Genomic DNA, 21,138 nt, shown 5'->3' on the forward strand with positions numbered 1-21,138 from the left:
ATTTGACCTCGGTTATTTCTGAGTTCCCAGATGTCTTGAAAGCACCAACAGAGTCACCGGCAAGGAGGTCAGAGTACCACTTGACAGGATCTGCGCAGCAACTGCGCAGTTTATATGTTCGAGAACGTGCGTGGTCGCTTCCAGTGTTTTCCTTTTTTTCAAACCGAACGTTGCTAGCCTTGCCAGGCTGCCGAAGCTGTGTGCAAGATCAAGGGACTGGATTGACTACCCATGTCGTTGTCCCGTTTGGTTTTGAAGTCGGCTTAATGCTGTTTTGTTATAGTATTTCGTATTTTAACTATCAGAAGAAGTGATCTGTCGTCACAGAATCTGGTGAGTACTGAGTAGATCAACGCGCCAACGAGCTAGCTAGCTAGCTACTAGATGACGGTAACGATACAGCACAGATCCGATGTGTGAAAATAAAGCCATTGGCTGCTGCTTTACAGCTTGAAAGATTAGCTAGTTAACTAGTTACGAGTTTAAAGTTATCGTGCTGGCTAGCTAAGTAAGGACGGTTAGCTAGTTACTGCAAAACTAGCAATGTGGTGAGACTGACAGCTACTTTAACTAACGTTAACTACTGTAGCCAACACATTATCTATATAACGTTAACTACTGTACGTTGTTGACTCAATATGTTGTTGTCTGTTTATTCCGAAGAAACACCAGCTAGTTAGTTAGTTGACAGAATTCCCAGTTAACTAGTTATCTTGCTATGACGTTTTGATGGTAGAAGCTGGCTAGGTAGCTAACTACACTAGGGAGACAGATTTTGTGTGGTGATTCATTCTGTCCTTGTTTTCAGTAGGGGATGGTCACAGAATATTTCAACATCTGAGAATGATCCTGTGAAACTTTTGAGGAAATAGTAGGCCTATGTAAGTTGCTCAATCAACAGGACCTATATAAACTAAGTGTTTTCTGCATGTGTTACATAGCTAACTAACTACCGAACCATAACCCTTAATTAGTACGCTCCTAGACCTGGGGATATAAATGTTACTCTCCCCTGAACTGTCATACGTTCCATCAGTCAAGGTAACTAGTTAACGTTAGCTAACTAGCTATACCATGTTGTTATACCTCTTCTCAGTCATGACTTGGGCTATTTATTCTCAGTAAGTTGTCAAAATGTTATTGCTGTTCAGTTGCGTAACTAGCTAGCTTGCAAACTACCTACACAATGTTGAAGTATCCTCATGGACTCACTGTCAAGAGTGTGACTAGGTTGGAAAAAGAGGCAGGTAGACTACAGGTATGATTGTTGAAGACACTCAGGGAGCATTCACAGACACAGGTAGCGTAGTTGTTTTGCTTGGCAAAGATCAATAAACTGAAACTGTCATATTCATGATTGGAGCTTACTGTTTCTCTACAGTCATGTAACTTCCAGGAATAGCACTGGCTTCAAAAGACCAGGGAGTGGAGTGTGAATTCCATACATTATTATAAGGTGAATTATTAATCAGCCAGTGCACATAGCTGCACTCAGGAAGGAAACGGGTTGGCACCACACTATGCAGCTGATTAGAAAAGCACATGCACACTAGCTAAGTATACTGTACTGTACTGTAACCTAGATGCGTTCTAGTCTGCATCATGCTGAGTTATGAGGGAAGAACAATAAGGGTGACTCTCCGGTTTATCTTAAGTAGGCTACATTCCCCTGTTGCCTCATCAGTACAATCTGTAATGTTGTCTTAGATCTAGACTGTATTGTTGTGCATCATTGTGTCAGTTCAGTTGTGAATTGTGATTGTGTTGCTAAATCTCAGTCATTTGACTGTTTGTTTGTTTGTTCAGTTAGTAAATGGGTAGCTGGCCATGCAAACAGTAGCCTAAACCAGCGTGCACACTCTGCCTTGCAAAGCAAACACCCTGCTGGACAGGTAGACCCTACTGGTAGACATAACTTAGTGGATCTAGGCGTTGTAACTGTACTCGGAGCAGCTCACCACCACAACGTTTTCTAACTAGTTCCAACTTAAAGGAACCCATTTGATCACTCAAACTGAAACTTTGCACTCAGGTGAGACATAGAAGACATGTTGTAATTAAAGTTGGCTTGGCACCACTATCTCTGGCCCTGTTTCAGATAGCCAGGCCATCTCCATTTGAATGCACTTTGCTTTGTGAAACATGCAGATGCATGTACTGGTGTTGTCCCATATAAGAGAAATGTGCAACAGGTTTTAACATGCCCTGCTCCCAGCACGTCCGCTTTATGACATGGCTATGGAAACTATGGAAACCCAGAGACGGTGTTCTCATGCAACACAGTGTTCTGATTTTCTTGCAGCCTGTCTATGGATGATGCGACTGTTAGAGTTAGACAGTGATATGCTTGTCTATCCTATAATTTATGTGCCTGTATTATTAAGTAAAGGATTGCCTAGAGGAGGAGTGCTGATCAAGGATCAGGTCCTCCCTGTCCATTCATTATAATCTAAAATGCATAACTGTTCCCAGATCAGCACTCCTACTCTGAGGAGAAGCTTTATGAATACGGTGTTGATATGATTAAAGTCAATTCCCTGCAGTTTCACTCAATAATTTACAGCATTCTGTAAGATGGAGAGCTTGTTATGTATGGGGGCTTGCCTTGGTTGTTTATGAATACATAAGAGTCTCTCTGGTTATCTGCCTGAGAAAACCATGCCAGTCTTGTTGCTTGTCTCCCTCCTTCATCTCTGAGTGAAAGAGTGGGGGCAGGGGGATAGAGAGAGAGGAAAACGAGAGAAGGGAAGAGAGAAACGGACAGAGAGAGCCGGAGAGAGAGGTAGAGACGGAGAGAGAAAGTCAGAGATCAGAGAGACCGAACATGACAGACCTGGTGGGAGAGAGTGTTAGGGAGAGATCTAAGCAGTCTGTATTCAAGGCTTCCATTAGACATCATAACAACCCTGCCAGCTGTACCCTCTCTGCCCTACTTGGCCTCTTTCCTGTGTGTTTTCTAAACAACCCAGCCCAGGTCTCTTTAGTTCAGTCACATCTAAGCCATATATCTCCTTCAAATCTGCAGCCGGCCATATTGTCTTCCCCTCCAACTCCAGTCTGCTTTCCTTGCCAGGAACAAGACTGTCATTTATTCATTCCTCACATGAGTAATTTAAAGGGCTTCTGGGTAATTTTGCTTTGCCAATTTCTCTCAGCTCCATTGTGCCAAATCTGCCCTCTGGGTCTTCGTTCCACCTGTGTGTGTCAGACTAGGTTCAATTCTCCTCTGTCCCTAAGCCTTGGCTTGACTAAGTCTTAGGGACTTAGTCAAGAGAGAGCAAAAAACATTGAATTAATTTAAGACCTGTAGGAGACCTGTAGGAGACCTGTAGGAGACCTGTAGGAGGGATACTTGGTGTTTTTCTAATATTGTCCAGTAGTTGATATAGTATTTCAGGACTATTTTAGCGTGTGATTCATAGCTGTTCCTTCCCCCCATACTCTCTCCCATCTCTCTCCCATCTCTCTCCCATCTCTCTCCCATCTCTCTCCCATCTCTCTCCCATCTCTCTCCCATCTCTCTCCCTCCGCTCTCCCTCGCTCTCCCTCGCTCTCCCTCGCTCTCCCTCGCTCTCCCTCGCTCTCCCTCGCTCTCCCTCGCTCTCCCTCGCTCTCCCTCGCTCTCCCTCGCTCTCCCTCGCTCTCTCTCGCTCTCTCTCGCTCTCTCTCGCTCTCTCTCTCTCTCTCCCCCTATCCCTCTCTCTCTCTCTCTCCCCCCCTATCCCTCTCTCTCTCTCTCTCTCCCCCCTATCCCTCTCTCTCTCTCTCGCTCTCTCTCGCCCTATCCCTCTCGCTCTCTCTCCCCCTATCCCTCTCTCTCTCTCCCCCTATCCCTCTCTCTCTCTGTCTCCCCCTATCCCTCTCTCTCTGTTTCCCCCTATCCCTCTCTCTCTCTCGCTCTCTCTCGCCCTCTCTCTCTCTCTCTCTCTCTCTCTCTCTCCCCCTATCCCTCTCTCTCTCTCTCTCTCCCCCCCATCCCTCTCTCTCTCTCTCTCTCTCTCCCCCCCTATCCCTCTCCCTCTCTCTCGCTCTCTCTCGCCCTATCCCTCTCTCTCGCTCTCTCTCGCCCTATCCCTCTCTCTCTCTCTCTCTCTCTCGCTCTCTCTCGCCCTATCCCTCTCTCTCTCTGTCTCCCCCTATCCCTCTCTCTCTGTTTCCCCCTATCCCTCTCTCTCTCTCGCTCTCTCTCGCCCTCTCTCTCTCTCTCTCTCCCCCCCTATCCCCCTCTCTCTCTCTCTCCCCCCTATCCCTCTCTCTCTCTCTCTCTCTCGCCCTATCCCTCTCTCTCTCTCGCTCTCTCTCGCCCTATCCCTCTCTCTCTCTGTCTCCCCCTATCCCTCTCTCTCTGTTTCCCCCTATCCCTCTCTCTCTGTCTCCCCCCACCCTCTTTCTCTCCCCACTCTCTCTCTCTCTCTCTCCCCCCCTATGTCTCTCTCTCTCTCTCTCTCTCTCCCCCCCTATGTCTCTCTCTCTCTCTCTCCCCCCCTATGTCTCTCCCTCTCTCTTTCTCTCTCTCTCTCTCTCTCTCTCTCTCTCTCTCTCTCTCTCTCTCCCTATGTTTCCCCCTATCCCTCTCTCTCTCTCGCTCTCTCTCGCCCTCTCTCTCTCTCTCTCTCTCTCTCTCCCCCTATCCCTCTCTCTCTCTCTCTCTCCCCCCCATCCCTCTCTCTCTCTCTCTCTCTCTCCCCCCTATCCCTCTCTCTCTCTCTCGCTCTCTCTCGCCCTATCCCTCTCTCTCGCTCTCTCTCGCCCTATCCCTCTCTCTCTCTCTCTCTCTCTCTCGCTCTCTCTCGCCCTATCCCTCTCTCTCTCTGTCTCCCCCTATCCCTCTCTCTCTGTTTCCCCCTATCCCTCTCTCTCTGTTTCCCCCTATCCCTCTCTCTCTCTCGCTCTCTCTCGCCCTCTCTCTCTCTCTCTCTCCCCCCCTATCCCTCTCTCTCTCTCTCCCCCCCCTCTCCCTCTCTCTCTCTCTCTCGCTCGCCCTATCCCTCTCTCTCTCTCTCTCGCTCTCTCTCGCCCTATCCCTCTCTCTCTCTGTCTCCCCCTATCCCTCTCTCTCTGTTTCCCCCTATCCCTCTCTCTCTGTCTCCCCCCACCCTCTTTCTCTCCCCACCCTCTCTCTCTCTCTCTCCCCCCCTATGTCTCTCTCTCTCTCTCTCCCCCCCTATGTCTCTCTCTCTCTCTCTCCCCCCCTATGTCTCTCCCTCTCTCTCTCTCTCTCTCTCTCTCTCTCTCTCTCTCTCTCTCTCTCTCTCTCTCTCTCTCTCTCTCTCTCTCTCTCTCTCTCTCTCTCTCTCCCTATGTCTCTCTCTCTCTCTCTCTCCCCCTATGTCTCTCCCTCTCTCGCCCTATCCCTCTCTCTCTCTCCCCCTATCCCTCTCTCTCTGTTTCCCCCTATCCCTCTCTCTCTGTTTCCCCCTATCCCTCTCTCTCTGTCTCCCCCCACCCTCTCTCTCTCTCTCCCCCATCCCTCTCCCTCTCTCTCTGTCTCCCCCCACCCTCTCTCTCTGTTTGGCTGAGCTGCCAGCCAATTAGGAAAGACATGTTATTTACATCTGAAGCAGAGTACCCAGCAGGCAGCAGCCCTCATGGGTCTGTTTGGATTGGGTGTTCGGTGCTTGTTATTGGAAACAGCTGAGCCAAGTACGACTGTTTGTTTGCTGTTGACTAGGTGTGTGTGTGTGGGTGTGGGTGACTGCCCGGGTGCCTGACCGCCCGAGGGTGTGTGTGTGTGATGAGAACACATGCTCCACTGTAATTCTCTACTAGTGTGAAGAAAGACCTGGAGGTTGTTCCTGTATTTGTGTCCAGTGTGATGATAACTTCACATCAGTTCAGGTAACTCACATGGATGCTCTCCTCCTTCCACAGGGGTCATAATGTCCCAGGTGATGTAAGCCCTCTGTCTGCCTCTGAAGCCAAAGATGAGTGAGGTGCAGGCCACGGTGGAGTTCTCTGTTGAGCTCCACAAGTTCTACAATGTGGACCTGTTCCAAAGAGGGTGAGTGACTGTCTCTTCTTCACTGCTCTGCAGACTGACTGTCAGCCCTCTGTGATGCTACTTCTAGGCCGCCCTGTTTATCAAGCACACCAAGGCTTTCTGGGGAAATTCTGCGGGCCTCCATTTTCAAGTTTCTGAATAAGTTTACATTTCCTGTTATACTGTTGTTATTGCCTGAAGTTACAGGGACTGAAACGTTCATCCTCACTTAGCCCTCAGTCCCTATTTTGTAAATGAAAGGAAGTTTGATGGTGACGTTTTGATGTCACACGTCCTGTTCTAATAGATATGATTAAGATGTGGTGGCAATGCCAGGTATCTTGTGGTGGGCCACTTTTCCTCAGCTGAACGATAATGATGTTACCAGGAGGATTATTCAAATCCGTTTCAAGTTAAAGAGGTTGAATTGAGACATGTTGGTCAGTGATAATAACAAGCCTATGTCCTCCAAGTAGGCTGCTCTCTCTGCACGTGAACAAACTGATCGTGACATTCTTCCACCTCATAATTGTGTTAAAATGATGTCCAGCTCTTCAAACACGCTATTGATCATTCATTCATGCCCGTATATATTGATTTTTGTGTGGAAAAGTCCTCATCCTCCATCTTCTAATTCAGTCTGAGTAGAAAGCACCCGCCTGGGGTCGTTGAGTTGACTAGCAAGTGAACACTGGCTCACCTCAAGAGGCCTGACTGACTTTATTTAAAGGGACACTATTTGTAGACATTTTGAGCAGAGGGACTCTGTCATATCTATGTTAAGCAAGACTACCGCAGGCTTCCAGGCGACCGCTGTTGCTATAGGCTATTAGTCCCGTTTGTAGATGCACTCCTTTGACCCGTTCTTACTTCCATCCACCGTTGATGCCGTGTGCAAGCTTCATGCTACCTTTTGAGAGGAATGGAGTCTAGATTTGTCTCGATGGTTCCTGTACATGGTGTCAGAAACGTGTCACCCAAGTCATCAGGTCTGAGTAGTTAAACACATATCCATTATGTCTGATGATTGATCTCTTGATTATGGTCTGGGTTGAGTTCAATAAGACACACAGTGGTAAACAAAATGAAAATGAGGGTTTCTTATTGGACAAGTTCAGGTAGTCCCTCCTTGTTTCAATCTGTTTCCTTCCATTTAATACCTAATGAACTCAACCCTGATGGTGGAGCTGTGATAACGGCCGTGGAACCCCATCTTAACTGGTATACATGTAGTGCACAGACCAAAAGTAGCAGTCTTCCTCAGCCAAGTAGAAAACCAGGCTTGTTCAGGGTCCAAGGGTTTGTGTATATTAACACAGGACCTGACCACCATTGACTTGACAAGGACAGGTCACATGACTTGCCGTTGTTGTGGCGCTTCATTCAGTGTTAGAATGCAGAGTTCCTTATTGCTTCAGAATGGCAGTGTAGCTGTGCTGTGACAGCTAGGTGGTGGTTTGTGTTAACAGTGGCTGTGGGTCTAACCTTTACAATAAGAGCATTGGCCTTTCCAGCTTTCACTAAACTATTTGTGGTTTATGGCCTGACATTTTAAGTTGCAGTGATAAACATGAATTTAGTGGTGATTTGGGCTCTTCTCCGCACATTATTCTACAATGAACTCATTAGAAAGCCTATCTAGCCTCTCCTCTTGTACACATGGACGCCTTTGTAATGTTTACAACCTTAAGGCCAAATGTGCTTCTTGCAGCAACGGTTGTCGTTAGCGAGACAAGACCTCTGAGATACTGACATGTCTTCAGATCTTATTCTCCACACTGATGTTCATCACGAACATTCTCCTACTGTAACATTGACTCTTCACGCTCCCTGAGGCCTAAACTACTCTGGAAGCTGACATTCCAGTGTAGCGTGACACTCGGCTACGCTAAGTGAACAATGTGTCTGTAGCCATCAGAACGCAGTCTGTCTGAGTGTCTGGTTGTAGTGGACTCAGCTGTGGAGCAGAGCAGGAAGCCGGCTGCGGCCTAGATATTCCCCCAACAGAGTTCCCATGACGTCGGCTTCAGAGAGGATGGAAAGCTCTCTTTTTGCTTCCTGCTTCACAGTGGCCTCTACCCACTGGTGTATTGCAGGGATTTTTCTTCCATTGTAATCATTGGGCAGGCAGCCTAAACTGTTCACCTAACTCCAAACTGTTTTTTATTTTATGAATTTTCGTGATGGAAAACAATTAAATTGTAAACTTAAATGACTAAAACCAGATATAAAATATGTAGAATAAATAATGGACCTATATACATTGAGTGGACAAAACATTATGAACACCTACTCTTTCCATGACACAGACTGAACAGGTGAAAGATATGATCCCTTGTTGATGTCACTAAAACCACTTCAATCAGTGTAGATGGAGGGAAGGAGACAGGTTAAAGAAGGATTTTCAAGCCTTGAGATATGAATTGTGTATGTGTGCTATTCAGAGGATGAATGGGCAAGACAACATTTTTAAGTGCCTTTGAACGGGTTATGGTAGTAGGTGCCAGGCGCACCGGTTTGAGTGTGTCAGGAACTGCAACACTGCTGTGTTTTTCACGTTCAACAGTTTTCCTGTGTGTATCAAGAATGGTCCACCGCCCAAAGGACATCCAGCCAACTTGACACAACTGTGGGAAGCATTGGAGTCAACATGGGCCAGCATCCCTGTGGAACGCTTTTACTTTCTAAAACTTATTGAGGCTGTTCTGAGGACAAAAGGGGGTGCAACTAAATATTAGGAAGGTGTTCCTAATGTTCTGTACACTCAGTGTATATTTTAAATAATATCATCTTTAAGAATTAACTATCACCAAAATAAAAGCTTGACATTCAGGGAGAATAAAAAATTCAGCAGTATTCATTTTGTTATTATGTTTGAGAAAAAGAACACATCATTAGCCATGGCAAAATGCGTAGAATAGCAGGAAACTAGCATTAAAACGGCATTTTCTCTCGGCTCCATGGCAGGATATGTAAAATCGCAGAAAATTTGCTTTAAAACTGCAAAATGTTGTATCTACAGAGCCAAGATGGGGTACTCTAAAATGTTCTCTAAGATGTAGCCACGCTGAGACGTGCTCATTGCCACGCCCTCTGCCACACCCCCTGCCACGCCCAGCACCTAAGCCCCTTTTTGAGCCAGAAACAAAACTGTATAGTTTCCATAGCAATGTTCCCTCTCATTTTCAGGTCTGCTGAGTGCAAACTTGAAAGTTGTGAAAATTATGTGCAACTTCCAGCATGTGTTTACTGTGAACACTGAGGCTGTACCTGCTTTAAGTTACAGTTTCACTGTGAACACTGAGGTTGTAGCTGCTTTAAGTTACAGTTTTACTGTGAACACTGAGGCTGAACCTGCTTTAAGTTACAGTTTCACTGTGAACACTGAGGCTGAACCTGCTTTAAGTTACAGTTTCACTGTGAACACTGAGGTTGAACCTGCTTTAAGTTACAGTTTTACTGTGAACACTGAGGCTGTACCTGCTTTAAGTTACAGTTTCACTGTGAACACTGAGGCTGTACCTGCTTTAAGTTACAGTTTCACTGTGAACACTGAGGTTGTAGCTGCTTTAAGTTACAGTTTTACTGTGAACACTGAGGCTGTAGCTGCTTTAAGTTACAGTTTCACTGTGAACACTGAGGCTGAACCTGCTTTAAGTTACAGTTTCACTGTGAACACTGAGGTTGAACCTGCTTTAAGTTACAGTTTCACTGTGAACACTGAGGCTGAACCTGCTTTAAGTTACAGTTTCACTGTGAACACTGAGGCTGAACCTGCTTTAAGTTACAGTTTCACTGTGAACACTGAGGTTGTAGCTGCTTTAAGTTACAGTTTCACTGTGAACACTGAGGCTGTACCTGCTTTAAGTTAGTTTCACTGTGAACACTGAGGCTGTACCTGCTTTAAGTTAGTTTCACTGTGAACACTGAGGCTGTACCTGCTTTAAGTTACAGTTTCACTGTGAACACTGAGGCTGTAGCTGCTTTAAGTTACAGTTTCACTGTGAACACTGAGGCTGTAGCTGCTTTAAGTTACAGTTTCACTGTGAACACTGAGGTTGTAGCTGCTTTAAGTTACAGTTTCACTGTGAACACTGAGGCTGTACCTGCTTTAAGTTAGTTTCACTGTGAACACTGAGGTTGTAGCTGCTTTAAGTTACAGTTTCACTGTGAACACTGAGGCTGTACCTGCTTTAAGTTAGTTTCACTGTGAACACTGAGGTTGTAGCTGCTTTAAGTTACAGTTTCACTGTGAACACTGAGGCTGTACCTGCTTTAAGTTAGTTTCACTGTGAACACTGAGGCTGTAGCTGCTTTAAGTTACAGTTTCACTGTGAACACTGAGGCTGTACCTGCTTTAAGTTACAGTTTCACTGTGAACACTGAGGCTGTAGCTGCTTTAAGTTACAGTTTCACTGTGAACACTGAGGTTGTAGCTGCTTTAAGTTACAGTTTCACTGTGAACACTGAGGCTGAACCTGCTTTAAGTTACAGTTTCAGACAATGGTCAGGTAGGCAACTGTGGCTATTTGATCATAATTTAGAGTGGCCTACCAGAGTGGCCTACATTTTAACATGGAAATAGCTGTTCTATCATTCAACCTACACTAGCAGCCAATGTGTGGTGTTCAATGTAGTCGTACATTCCATGAGACTTTTGACTTGACATTAACCTGTTAATCCACTTGTCCTTCAGACAAGGAGGTGACTGAAAATGTTGTTGTTTGATGCAAGAAACCACTTTACAAAATAAAATGCATTATTATTCCCGTACCATTATTACAGAGAATCAGACACATTATGCTACTCTCTGCCTATTGGCTACTTAGATTATTCAAGCCTGTCTCAAAATACAACACTCCCCCTTTTAAGACAAAAAAGTGCTCTTTACCAGACTCGCTTTTCAGAGATGTCTAGAAATGTAGGAAGTAATCACTCCCCTATTGTTGACTACTAATGATCTATAACTGGACTAATAACTCACTAACTAACAATCACTCCCCTATACCCGCTCTTTCTAAAATTATCTGCGGAAATATTGGCAACCCCTATTGCTAGCCTGTTCAACCTCTCTTTCGTATCGTCTGAGATTCCCAAAGATTGGAAAGCTACCGCGATCATCCCCCTCTTCAAAGGGGGAGACACTCTAGACCCAAACTGTTACAGACCTATATCTATCCTACCCAGCCTTTCTAAGGTCTTTGAAAACCAAGTTAACAAACAGATTGCCGACCATTTCGAATCTCACCGTACCTTCTCCGCTATGCAATCTGGTTTCAGAGCTGGTCATGGGTGCACCTCAGCCACGCTCAAGGTCCTAAACGATATCATAACTGCCATCGATAAGAGACATTACTGTGCAGCCGTATTCATCGACCTGGCTAAGGCTTTCGACTCTGTCAATCACAACATTCTTATCGGCAGACTCAGCTGCCTTGGATTCTCAAATGACTGCCTCGCCTGGTTCACCAACTACTTCTCCGATAGAGTTCAGTATGTCAAATCGGAGGGCCTGTTGTCCGGACCTCTGGCAGTCTCTTTGGGGGTGCCACAGGGTTCAATTCTCGGGCCGACTCTCTTCTCTGTATACATCAATGATGTCGCTCTTGCTGCTGGTGATTCTTTGATCCACCTCTACGCAGACGACACCATTCTGTATTCCTCTGGCCCTTCGTTGAACACTGTGTTAACTAACCTCCAGATGAGCTTCAATGCCATACAACTCTCCTTCCGTGGCCTCCAACTGCTCTTAAATACAAGTAAAACTAAATGCATGCTCTTTAACCGATCGCTGCCTGCACCTGCCCGGCCGTCCAGCATCACTACTCTGGACTAGAGGTTGACCGATTATGATTTTTCAATACCGATACCGATTATTGGAGGACAAAAAAAGCCGATACCGATTAATCAGCCGATTTTATTTAAAAAAACATTTTTTTTTATATATATATATCATACACACACACACACATTTTTGTAATAATGACAATTGCAACAATACTGAATGAACAATGAACACTTTTATTTTAACTTAATATAATACATAAATACACACACGCACACAGCTCTGAAGTGACAATGATACTGAAGTGTCTGCTTAGGAGACAAATACTCTCAACTGTTTGAATAAAAATAGAGTTTAAGTTACCTGTGATGAATGTTGAAAACAAAAACTTTAATTTCTATATGCAGGAAATCCTATTTTAATAATGGGCATGGTAAGAATTGACAACCAAAGTGCGAGTCATAATTCCCATGACACCTAGCAAAATCTGAAAAGCGGTTCCTTTATTTATTCCATAGGATATTTTTAGATTCACTTAAAATAAGGTCTGTGTTTCGTGTAGGCTTACATCACCGTGCCAATTTTATAACTGTGTAGATATCCATAGGACAAGGTAACTCTGATCAATATTGGTCCTCGATCCTCGACTTCGGCGATGTCATTTACAAAATAGCCTCCAACACTCTACTCAACAAATTGAATGCAGTCTATCACAGTGCCATCCGTTTTGTCACCAAAGCCCCATATACTACCCACCACTGCGACCTGTATGATCTCATTGGCTGGCCCTCGCTTCATACTCGTCGCCAAACCCACTGGCACCAGGTCATCTACAAGTCTCTGCTAGGTAAAGCCCCGCCTTATCTCAGCTCACCGGTCACCATAGCAGCACCCACCCGTAGCACGCGCTCCAGCAGGTATATCTCACTGGTCACCCCCAAAGCCAATTCTTCCTTTGGCCGCCTCTCCTTCCAGTTCTCTGCTGCCAATGACTGGAACGAACTGCAAAAATCTCTGAAGCTGGAGACTCTTACCTCCCTCACTAGCTTTAAGCACCAGCTGTCAGAGCAGCTCACAGATCACTGCACCTGTACATAGCCCATCTGTAAATAGCCCATCCATTCTACCTCATTCCCATACTGTATTTATTTATCTTGCTCCTTTGCACCCCATTATCTCAACTTGCACATTCATCTTCTGCACATCCTACCATTCCAGTCTTTAATTGCTATATTGTAATTACTTTGCCACCATGGCCTATTTATTGCCTTACCTCTCTTATCCTACCTCATTTGCACATGCTGTATATAGATTTTTCTACTGTATTATTGATTGTATGTCTGTTTATTCCATGTGTAACTCTGTGTTGTTGTATGTGCCAAACTGCTTTGCTTTATCTTGGTCAGGTCGCAGTTGCAAATGAGAACTTGTTCTCAACTAGCCTACCTGGTTAAATAAATAAATAAATACAAATGGCTGACTACAAATTATCTATAACTGGGATAATAACTCACTAACTAGTTATCACTCCCCTATTGCTGACGACTAATGATCTATAACTGGGTTAATAACTAACTAACTAACAATCAGTCCCCTATTGCTGACTACTAACGATCTATAACTGGGCTAACAACTAATAACGAACAGAGGATATGAACAGAATGTGCACACGTGGCTGCATGCAGCTCTTGCTTTGATCTGAGAACAAGCTGATCTTGGTGCAGAGTACACTGAGTCCTACATGTCAACACAATAGATTCCTACTCCCATGCCTTCTGCCTACAACAACATCTCTTGCACAGTTCCTTTTGTTTCCTTCCATATGTTACATTGAAAGTGGCTAATATTGCATTAATTCGATCACAATTCCCACAGTAGAGTGAATCGTTGATAGTTTTAACTAAAGGGGAAAACTCTATAAAGTTGAATGAAGTTCAATCTCCTGCTTCTCTGCGAGGGCTGATATTTCTTCTGTCCGGCAGTCCCAGGGATCTACACACGAGCGCAGCTTAGAGGGAACATTGATCCATAGCGATCTCAACAGCACCTCATATGCACAGTCCTGTGTCTGCTACGTAGGTGTGATAAAAGACTAGTCCATATCCTAGTGTATTTTGGTCTGTGTCCGGCTGTCTGCTTTCCTTCCATTGGAAACATGTGGCGAGTCAGGAAACAAACATGGGATGTGGTTCAGACGGACACACCAGTGGGATAGGCTGCTCCTTTCTGGTGCTGCTGCAGCATCACAATGTAACCCCCCCCCCCCAATGTAACACCCCCCTCAGCCTAGTAGTCAGGTTATACCAGCCACGGCTCCGAGTCAGCCTAGTAGTCAGGTTATACCAGCCACGGCTCCGAGTCAGCCTAGTAGTCAGGTTATACCAGCCACGGCTCCGAGTCAGCCTAGTAGTCAGGTTATACCAGCCACGGCTCCGAGTCAGCCTAGTAGTCAGGTTATACCAGCCACGGCTCCGAGTCAGCCTAGTAGTCAGGTTATACCAGCCACGGCTCCGAGTCAGCCTAGTAGTCAGGTTATACCAGTCACGGCTATGAGTCAGCCTAGTAGTCAGGTTATACCAGTCACGGCTATGAGTCAGCCTAGTAGTCAGGTTATACCAGTCACGGCTATGAGTCAGCCTGGTGGTCAGGTTATACCAGCCACGGCTCCGAGTCAGCCTAGTAGTCAGGTTATACCAGCCACGGCTCCGAGTCAGCCTAGTAGTCAGGTTATACCAGCCACGGCTCCGAGTCAGCCTAGAAGTCAGGTTATACCAGCCACGGCTCCGAGTCAGCCTAGTAGTCAGGTTATACCAGCCACGGCTCCGAGTCAGCCTGGTGGTCAGGTTATACCAGTCACGGCTCCAAGTCAGCCTAGTAGTCAGGTTATACCAGCCAAACATCTCTTATACATCTGGGAAATGTACATTCAAAAGGAGACAGCATGTTGTAATACTGTCCTGTCCTGAGCAGAGCACTGACCAGCAGACAGTCTCAGAGTAGGACTGCTGTTCTAGGATCAGGTCCACCCAGGCTGTCATGTAATCTTATTCATTATGATCCTAAAGAGAGAACTGATCCCAGATCAGTACATGTTTGTTTGAATATGGGCCCTGGTCTTTCTTTACTCATCAATACTTTAAATGTGAGTTTAACACACGAGTGAGTGTTAAAGAAAGTGCTCATTATTCATTCATGAAAAGTGAAAGCTCGTTTTACATGCCTTTAGTAAACCTACACAGACTGTTCTCTTCTTACGAGGCTGTCTCTCCCCTGTCTCCACTCTAAACTACAGGCCTGTAGGTTACTCCGACAGAGCCAGACTCTTACTCTTTCTATACACTGTCTTCACAAAGTATTCATACCTCCTGACCTATTCCACATGTTGTTACAGCCTGGATTCAAAATGGATTAAATAGATGTGTTTCTCACCCATCTACACACACATCCTCATGACAAAATGAAAACATGTTTTTAGAAATGTTTGCAAATTTATTGAAAATTAAATACAGACATATCTCAGGATGCATGTTTTGAAATATTTTTTATTCTGTACAGACTTTTCACTCTGTCATTTAGGTTAGTATTGTGGAGTAACTACAATGCTGTTGATCCATCCTCAGTTTTCTCCTATCACATCCATTAAACTGTAACTGTTTTAAAGTCACCATTGGCCTCATGGTGAAATCCCTGAGCGGTTTCCTTCTTCTCAGGCAACTGAGTTAGGAATGACTTTATCTTTTTAGTGACTGGGTGTAATGATAAACCATCCAAAGTGTAATTAATAACTTCACCATGCTCAAAGGGATATTCAATGTCTGCTTTTTTGGGGGGAACCATTCTACTAATAGGTGCCCTTCTTTGGGAGGCATTAGAATCTGTGTTTGAAATTCACTGCTCGACTAAGGGATCTTATAGATAACTGTATGTGTGGGGTACAGAGATGAGGTAGTCATTCAAAAATCATGTTAAACACTATTATTTCATACAGTGAGTCCATGCAACTTATTATGTGACTTGTTAAGCAAATGTTTACTCCTGAACTTATTTAGACTTGCCATAACAAAGGGGTTGAATACTTATTGATTTAAGACATTTCAGCTTTTCATTTTTTATTAATCTGTCAAAAAAAATCTAAAAACATATTCCACTTTGTAATTATGGGGTATGGTGTATAGGCCAGTGACAAAAAAAACGACATTTAATCCATTTTAAATTCAGGCTGTAACACACCAGAATGTGGGAGAAGTCAAGGGGTGTGAATACTTCCTGAAGGCTCTGTAGGCTAGAGATTTTTAATAGGCCAATTGTTCTAATTTCTATTGGGTTAAAGCTACAGTATGTCCCATCAAATGAGTTCTGTGCTTAGAATTGCTACATTCTGTAGGGACCTTGGATTAGAACATGCAGTGTCTACCTGCCTCATCAAGATGTTGGACTGACAGCTGCAAGAGCCTGGGTTCCAGTCCTGGTAGGGTGAACACTATGTCCTTCCTGTTGTTTTCATTGCTAACTGTTTGTCTCCCAGGTTCTACCAGATCCGTGCCAGTATGAAGGTGCCACCACGAGTCCCTCACAAAGTAGAGGCCAGTCTACTCCACCCACCAGGTCAGTTAACACACACACACACTCTCTCTCTTCTCGCTCTCTCGCTCTCTCGCTCTCTCGCTCTCTCACTCACACACTCTTTCACTAAAATGCTTTAGTTGTGTGTGTTTCAACCATTAAGAAATCGCCTTCTTTTGTATTATTAATAATTATTATTTGTGTGTCCGTTTTCGGGAAATTTGTCTTGCATCTCAACAAACAACATCACAGCACAGTAGGGGTTAGTTTTTTATTCACAGTAGTTATTTATTCAATTGACTTATACTGGTGGGAATTGCTGATTTCTGGGCTCTGGGGTTTTGTAAAGATGGAGTCAGTATCTGCGGCCTGATGGTAGGATCTGTACTCCTGGTTGAGTGGGTGTGTCAGGTCAGTGGCAATTCTCACTTCTCTCTCCAAGAACAGAGCTTCCATGTTCTTCAGATTAACTCCTTCTTTTACAGCTGTTTTTATTAGAGATAGATAACTGTTTGTACCAGGCTTGGAAACACAATGTGGGTGTTTTTATTAGAGATAGATAGCTGTTTGTACCAGGCTTGGAAACACAATGTGGGTGTTTTTATTAGAGATAGATAGCTGTTTGTACCAGGCTTGGAATCACAATGTGGGTGTTTTTATTAGAGATAGATAGCTGTTTGTACCAGGCTTGGAAACACAATGTGGGTGTTTTTATTAGAGATAGATAGCTGTTTGTACCAGGCTTGGAATCACAATGTGGGTGTTTTTATTAGAGATAGATAGCTGTTTGTACCAGGCTTGGAAACACAATGTGGGTGTTTTTATTAGAGATAGATAACTGTTTGTACCAGGCTTGGAAACACAATGTGGGTGTTTTTATTAGAGATAGATAGCTGTTTGTACCAGGCTTGGAATCACAATGTGGGTGTTTTTATTAGAGATAGATAACTGTTTGTACCAGGCTTGGAATCACAATGTGGGTGTTTTTATTAGAGATAGATGGCTGTTTGTACCAGGCTTGGAATCACAATGTGGGTGTTTTTATTAGAGATAGATAGCTGTTTGTACCAGGCTTGGAATCACAATGTGGGTGTTTTTATTAGAGATAGATAGCTGTTTGTACCAGGCTTGGAATCACAATGTGGGTGTTTTTATTAGAGATAGATAGCTGTTTGTACCAGGCTTGGAATCACAATGTGGGTGTTTTTATTAGAGATAGATAGCTGTTTGTACCAGGCTTGGAAACACAATGTGGGTGTTTTTATTAGTGATAGATAACTGTTTGTACCAGGCTTGGAAACACAATGTGGGTGTTTTTATTAGAGATAGATAGCTGTTTGTACCAGGCTTGGAATCACAATGTGGGTGTTTTTATTAGAGATAGATAGCTGTTTGTACCAGGCTTGGAAACACAATGTGGGTGTTTTTATTAGAGATAGATAGCTGTTTGTACCAGGCTTGGAAACACAATGTGGTTGTTTTTATTTTGTTTACCTGATATTTCTTTAATCTCCTCATGAAATACAGTCCTTGTTGTCTCTTGTATATCTGTTATGTTTGAGTTCAGGAGAGTTTTGAGTCAATTATAGTTCCAAGATATTTGTATTGCTCTGATTCTATTTTAAGTCGATGTGAAACGGCCCGGTATCATCTTATGTTTCTGAGGTTTGTCATTTCCTTTGTTTTCCCCCATTTAAGAATGTGTTTTCCTTACTTCTGTCCTGTAGTCATCCTGGACTCCTCTGTTAAACCAACGCTTGCTGTATCATCTGCATACTTTACTGTTGCACCTTCTGGTGTTATTTGGGTGCAAACGTTAGTGTAGAGGGTGAACAGAACCGGTGAAAGGACACTGCCCTGGGGTACCCTCATTTTGGCGGTTAGTGGGTTCTGATGTATTCACATTGAACCTCACTCTTCTGACCCGACTGGTGAGAGAACACCTGATCCAGTTGATGAGACGTGCGTTGATGCCCATGGTCGCAAGTTTGTTGACCAGAATATCAGGATGCAATGTGTGGAAGGCAGATAATAAAATCTACAAAATGTATTGTGGCATATGAACATGGTTTATCCAGATCATGTAGATTTTATGAAGGAGGAAGACCAGTGCATCTTCAGATCCACAGCCTGGTTTATTTGCCAGCTGGAACGAGTCCAGTAGGCTCTCTGTGTGCAGGAGAAGGTGTCCCAGGACAATGGGGTCCAACCATTAGATTATCACAGAGGGCAAGCAGATGGGATGACCGTCATTCAGGGATTTGGGATTATTCACTTTGTGAATGGGCACAATAGTTTCAGCCAGATTTGTGCGGTTCTGCTGCTGTCCAATGACATTTGACAAAGTATTCTGTACATGTTACACAGCCATTTACACTCCCTGATGACATCCCACTTAGACCATCACAGCCTTCTGCTTTCTGAGGGTTGAGTTTGGAGAAGAGCTGAAAGACAACCTTTTCAGAGATGATTCTGGGACTGTCATTCGGGAGGGGTAAGTCATTTACAGAAATCCTGTCCATTGTTTTAAATATGGCAAAGAAGTGGTTCAGTTGATTGGCTAGATTGTTATCAGTAAGTGGTATTGCTGCCAAGGTGTTCTTCTCCATACCCGTCGTTTGGTTAAGACATTTCCATGCCTCCCATGTATTGTTATTCTAAAATGGATGACATTTTTGCACATAAAAAAAGCAACTATCTCATTTACAAAAGTATTCAGACCCTTTACTCATAATGGGGTCTGACTTGTCAACTTGAAATGTTGTTAATCATCAGGTATCCTATGGAAATGAGGAGTGCCACAGTCTGGTTTCTACACCGGAAGTGAATGGGTATCTGTAGGAGGAATGTATATGGGTATCTGAATGGGTTTCTGTAGGAGGAATGTATATGGTGGGGTCAGTTAAGGATGGATATGAGCCAGAGGCTTGGAATGTACTGAGTAAAGGAAAGGCAATCACATGGTTGCAGTCACTGATAAGGGTGGAGAGATGTGGATTAGTGCGGAATGGGGGCCGAGGTCAGGCCACATTAAGGGAGAAGGAACAGTTTATTACCTGCATCACTTAACTTCCTGCCTAGCAATAAAGATATAATTCTTTAGAGGGAAGGAGGAGACTTCACCCAAATTGGGGTGTATATACTTGTGCTGGTGGGAACATGTCTTTGACTGTTCGCTGTCTGACCCTTTGGGTGAATAAACTTGGTTTGATCTTTAAAAATCATCCGTGAGTTTTTACTCGGTTCATTTAGAACCTAACACTCAGTACTTTGTTGAAGTACCTTTGGCAGCGATTACAGCCTCAAGTCTTCTTGGGTATGACGCTATAAGCATCATACGCCCATTCTTCTCTGAAGATTCTCTCAAGCTCTGTCAGGTTGGATGGGGAGCGTCGCTGCACAGCTATTTTCAGGTCTCCAGAGATGTTCGATCGGGTTCAAGTCCGGGCTCTGGCTGGGCCACTCAAGGACATTCAGAGACTTGTCCCGAAGCCACTCCTGTGTTGTCTTGGCTGTGTGCTTAGGGTCGTTGTCCTGTTGGAAGGTGAACCTTCGCCCCAGTCTGAAGTCCTGAGCGTTCTGGAACATGTTTTCATCAATGATCTCTGAACTTTGCTCCGTTCATCTTTCCCTCGATCCTGACTAGTCCCAGTCCCTGCTGCTGAAAAACATCCCCACAGCATGATGCTGCCACCACCATGCTTCACTGTAGGGATGGTGCCAGGTTTCCTCCAGACTTGACGCTTGGCATTCAGGTCAGAGTTACCATCGTGTTCTTGGTCACTTCCCTGACCAAAGCCCTTCTCCCCCGATTGCTGCAGACATTGTTGGATACCCTTTCCCAGATCTGTGCCTCGACACAATCCTGTCTCGGAGCTCTACGGACAATTCCTTCGACCTCATGGCTTGGTTTTTCCTCTGACATGCACTGTCAACTGTGGGACCTTTTATATAGACAGCTGTGTGCCTTTCCAAATCATGTCCAATCAATTGAATTTATAACAGGTGGACTCCAATCAAGTTGTAGAAACATCCTCAAGGATGATCAATGGAAGCAGGATGCACCTGAGCTCAATTTGGAGTCTCATAGCAAAGGGTCTGAATACTTATGTATGTAAGGTGTTTCTGTTTTTGGGGGGGGGGTTGCAAACATTTCTAAAAACCTGTTTTCACTTCGTCGTTATGGGATATTGTGTGTAGATTGCTTCTTTTTTTAAATCAATTTTCGAATACGGCTGTAACGTTACAACATGTAGAAAATGTCAAGGCTGTCTGAATACTTTCAGAACACACTGTATGTAGTCAGTAATGGTCCCATTCAGTTCCTCAATGTTTTTGTTTGTGTCACATAATTCCTCCCAAATGGTACAGTCAAAGCAGCCTTTTAACAAGTCCATATTTATTTCAGACCAATCCTTCACCTACCTTATCCAAGGTTTTTCAGCTGTAATGTTCTGTTTTTAACGATGTGAGAGCAAGATGGAATTATGATCCGAGTCCAAGTGGTGCCGTATGCTTTATAACCATTCGTTATGCTTCATTAACAGAGGTGTTTTTGGATTACAAGTGTAGCAGGTTCCATATTGTTCATCGTTTGGGAGGGTTTTGTTTAAGTTCTTGGTTCTCCTTCATCATCTTGTACTATGAAGGGAATGATTAGGCCAGACGTTAAGGAACTGGATCCTTGATGCTATTTGCTAGTGTACGTGACCACCTATAAAAGCTAGCCTGTATGGTTGATTCATTTGTCAGAGAGGTTATTTCAAAGGGCAGCAAGCGGAGAGATAGTAAATATGATATGAAGCTCTTC

The 21,138-nt window shown here is 44.3% G+C and overlaps 1 protein-coding gene across 2 annotated transcripts in view; it reads left to right on the forward strand.

Annotated features, from left to right (window-relative positions):
- LOC120043068 (protein FAM135A-like) overlaps positions 1-21,138 on the forward strand; it is a 32,094-nt gene continuing 10,956 nt past the window's right edge. The window contains exons 1-3 of one of the 2 annotated variants that reach the window (XM_038987790.1): positions 1-333; positions 5,872-6,001; positions 16,291-16,370. In XM_038987790.1, coding sequence (XP_038843718.1) covers positions 5,925-6,001; positions 16,291-16,370 — 157 coding nt within the window. In that variant the 5' untranslated portion in view covers positions 1-333; positions 5,872-5,924. Of the gene's footprint in view, positions 334-822; positions 882-5,871; positions 6,002-16,290; positions 16,371-21,138 lie in introns of those variants that run through there. The other variant, XM_038987791.1, reaches the window with a different exon arrangement.

Source organism: Salvelinus namaycush, unplaced genomic scaffold (genome assembly GCF_016432855.1).
Source record: "Salvelinus namaycush isolate Seneca unplaced genomic scaffold, SaNama_1.0 Scaffold852, whole genome shotgun sequence".
NCBI lineage: Eukaryota > Metazoa > Chordata > Actinopteri > Salmoniformes > Salmonidae > Salvelinus > Salvelinus namaycush.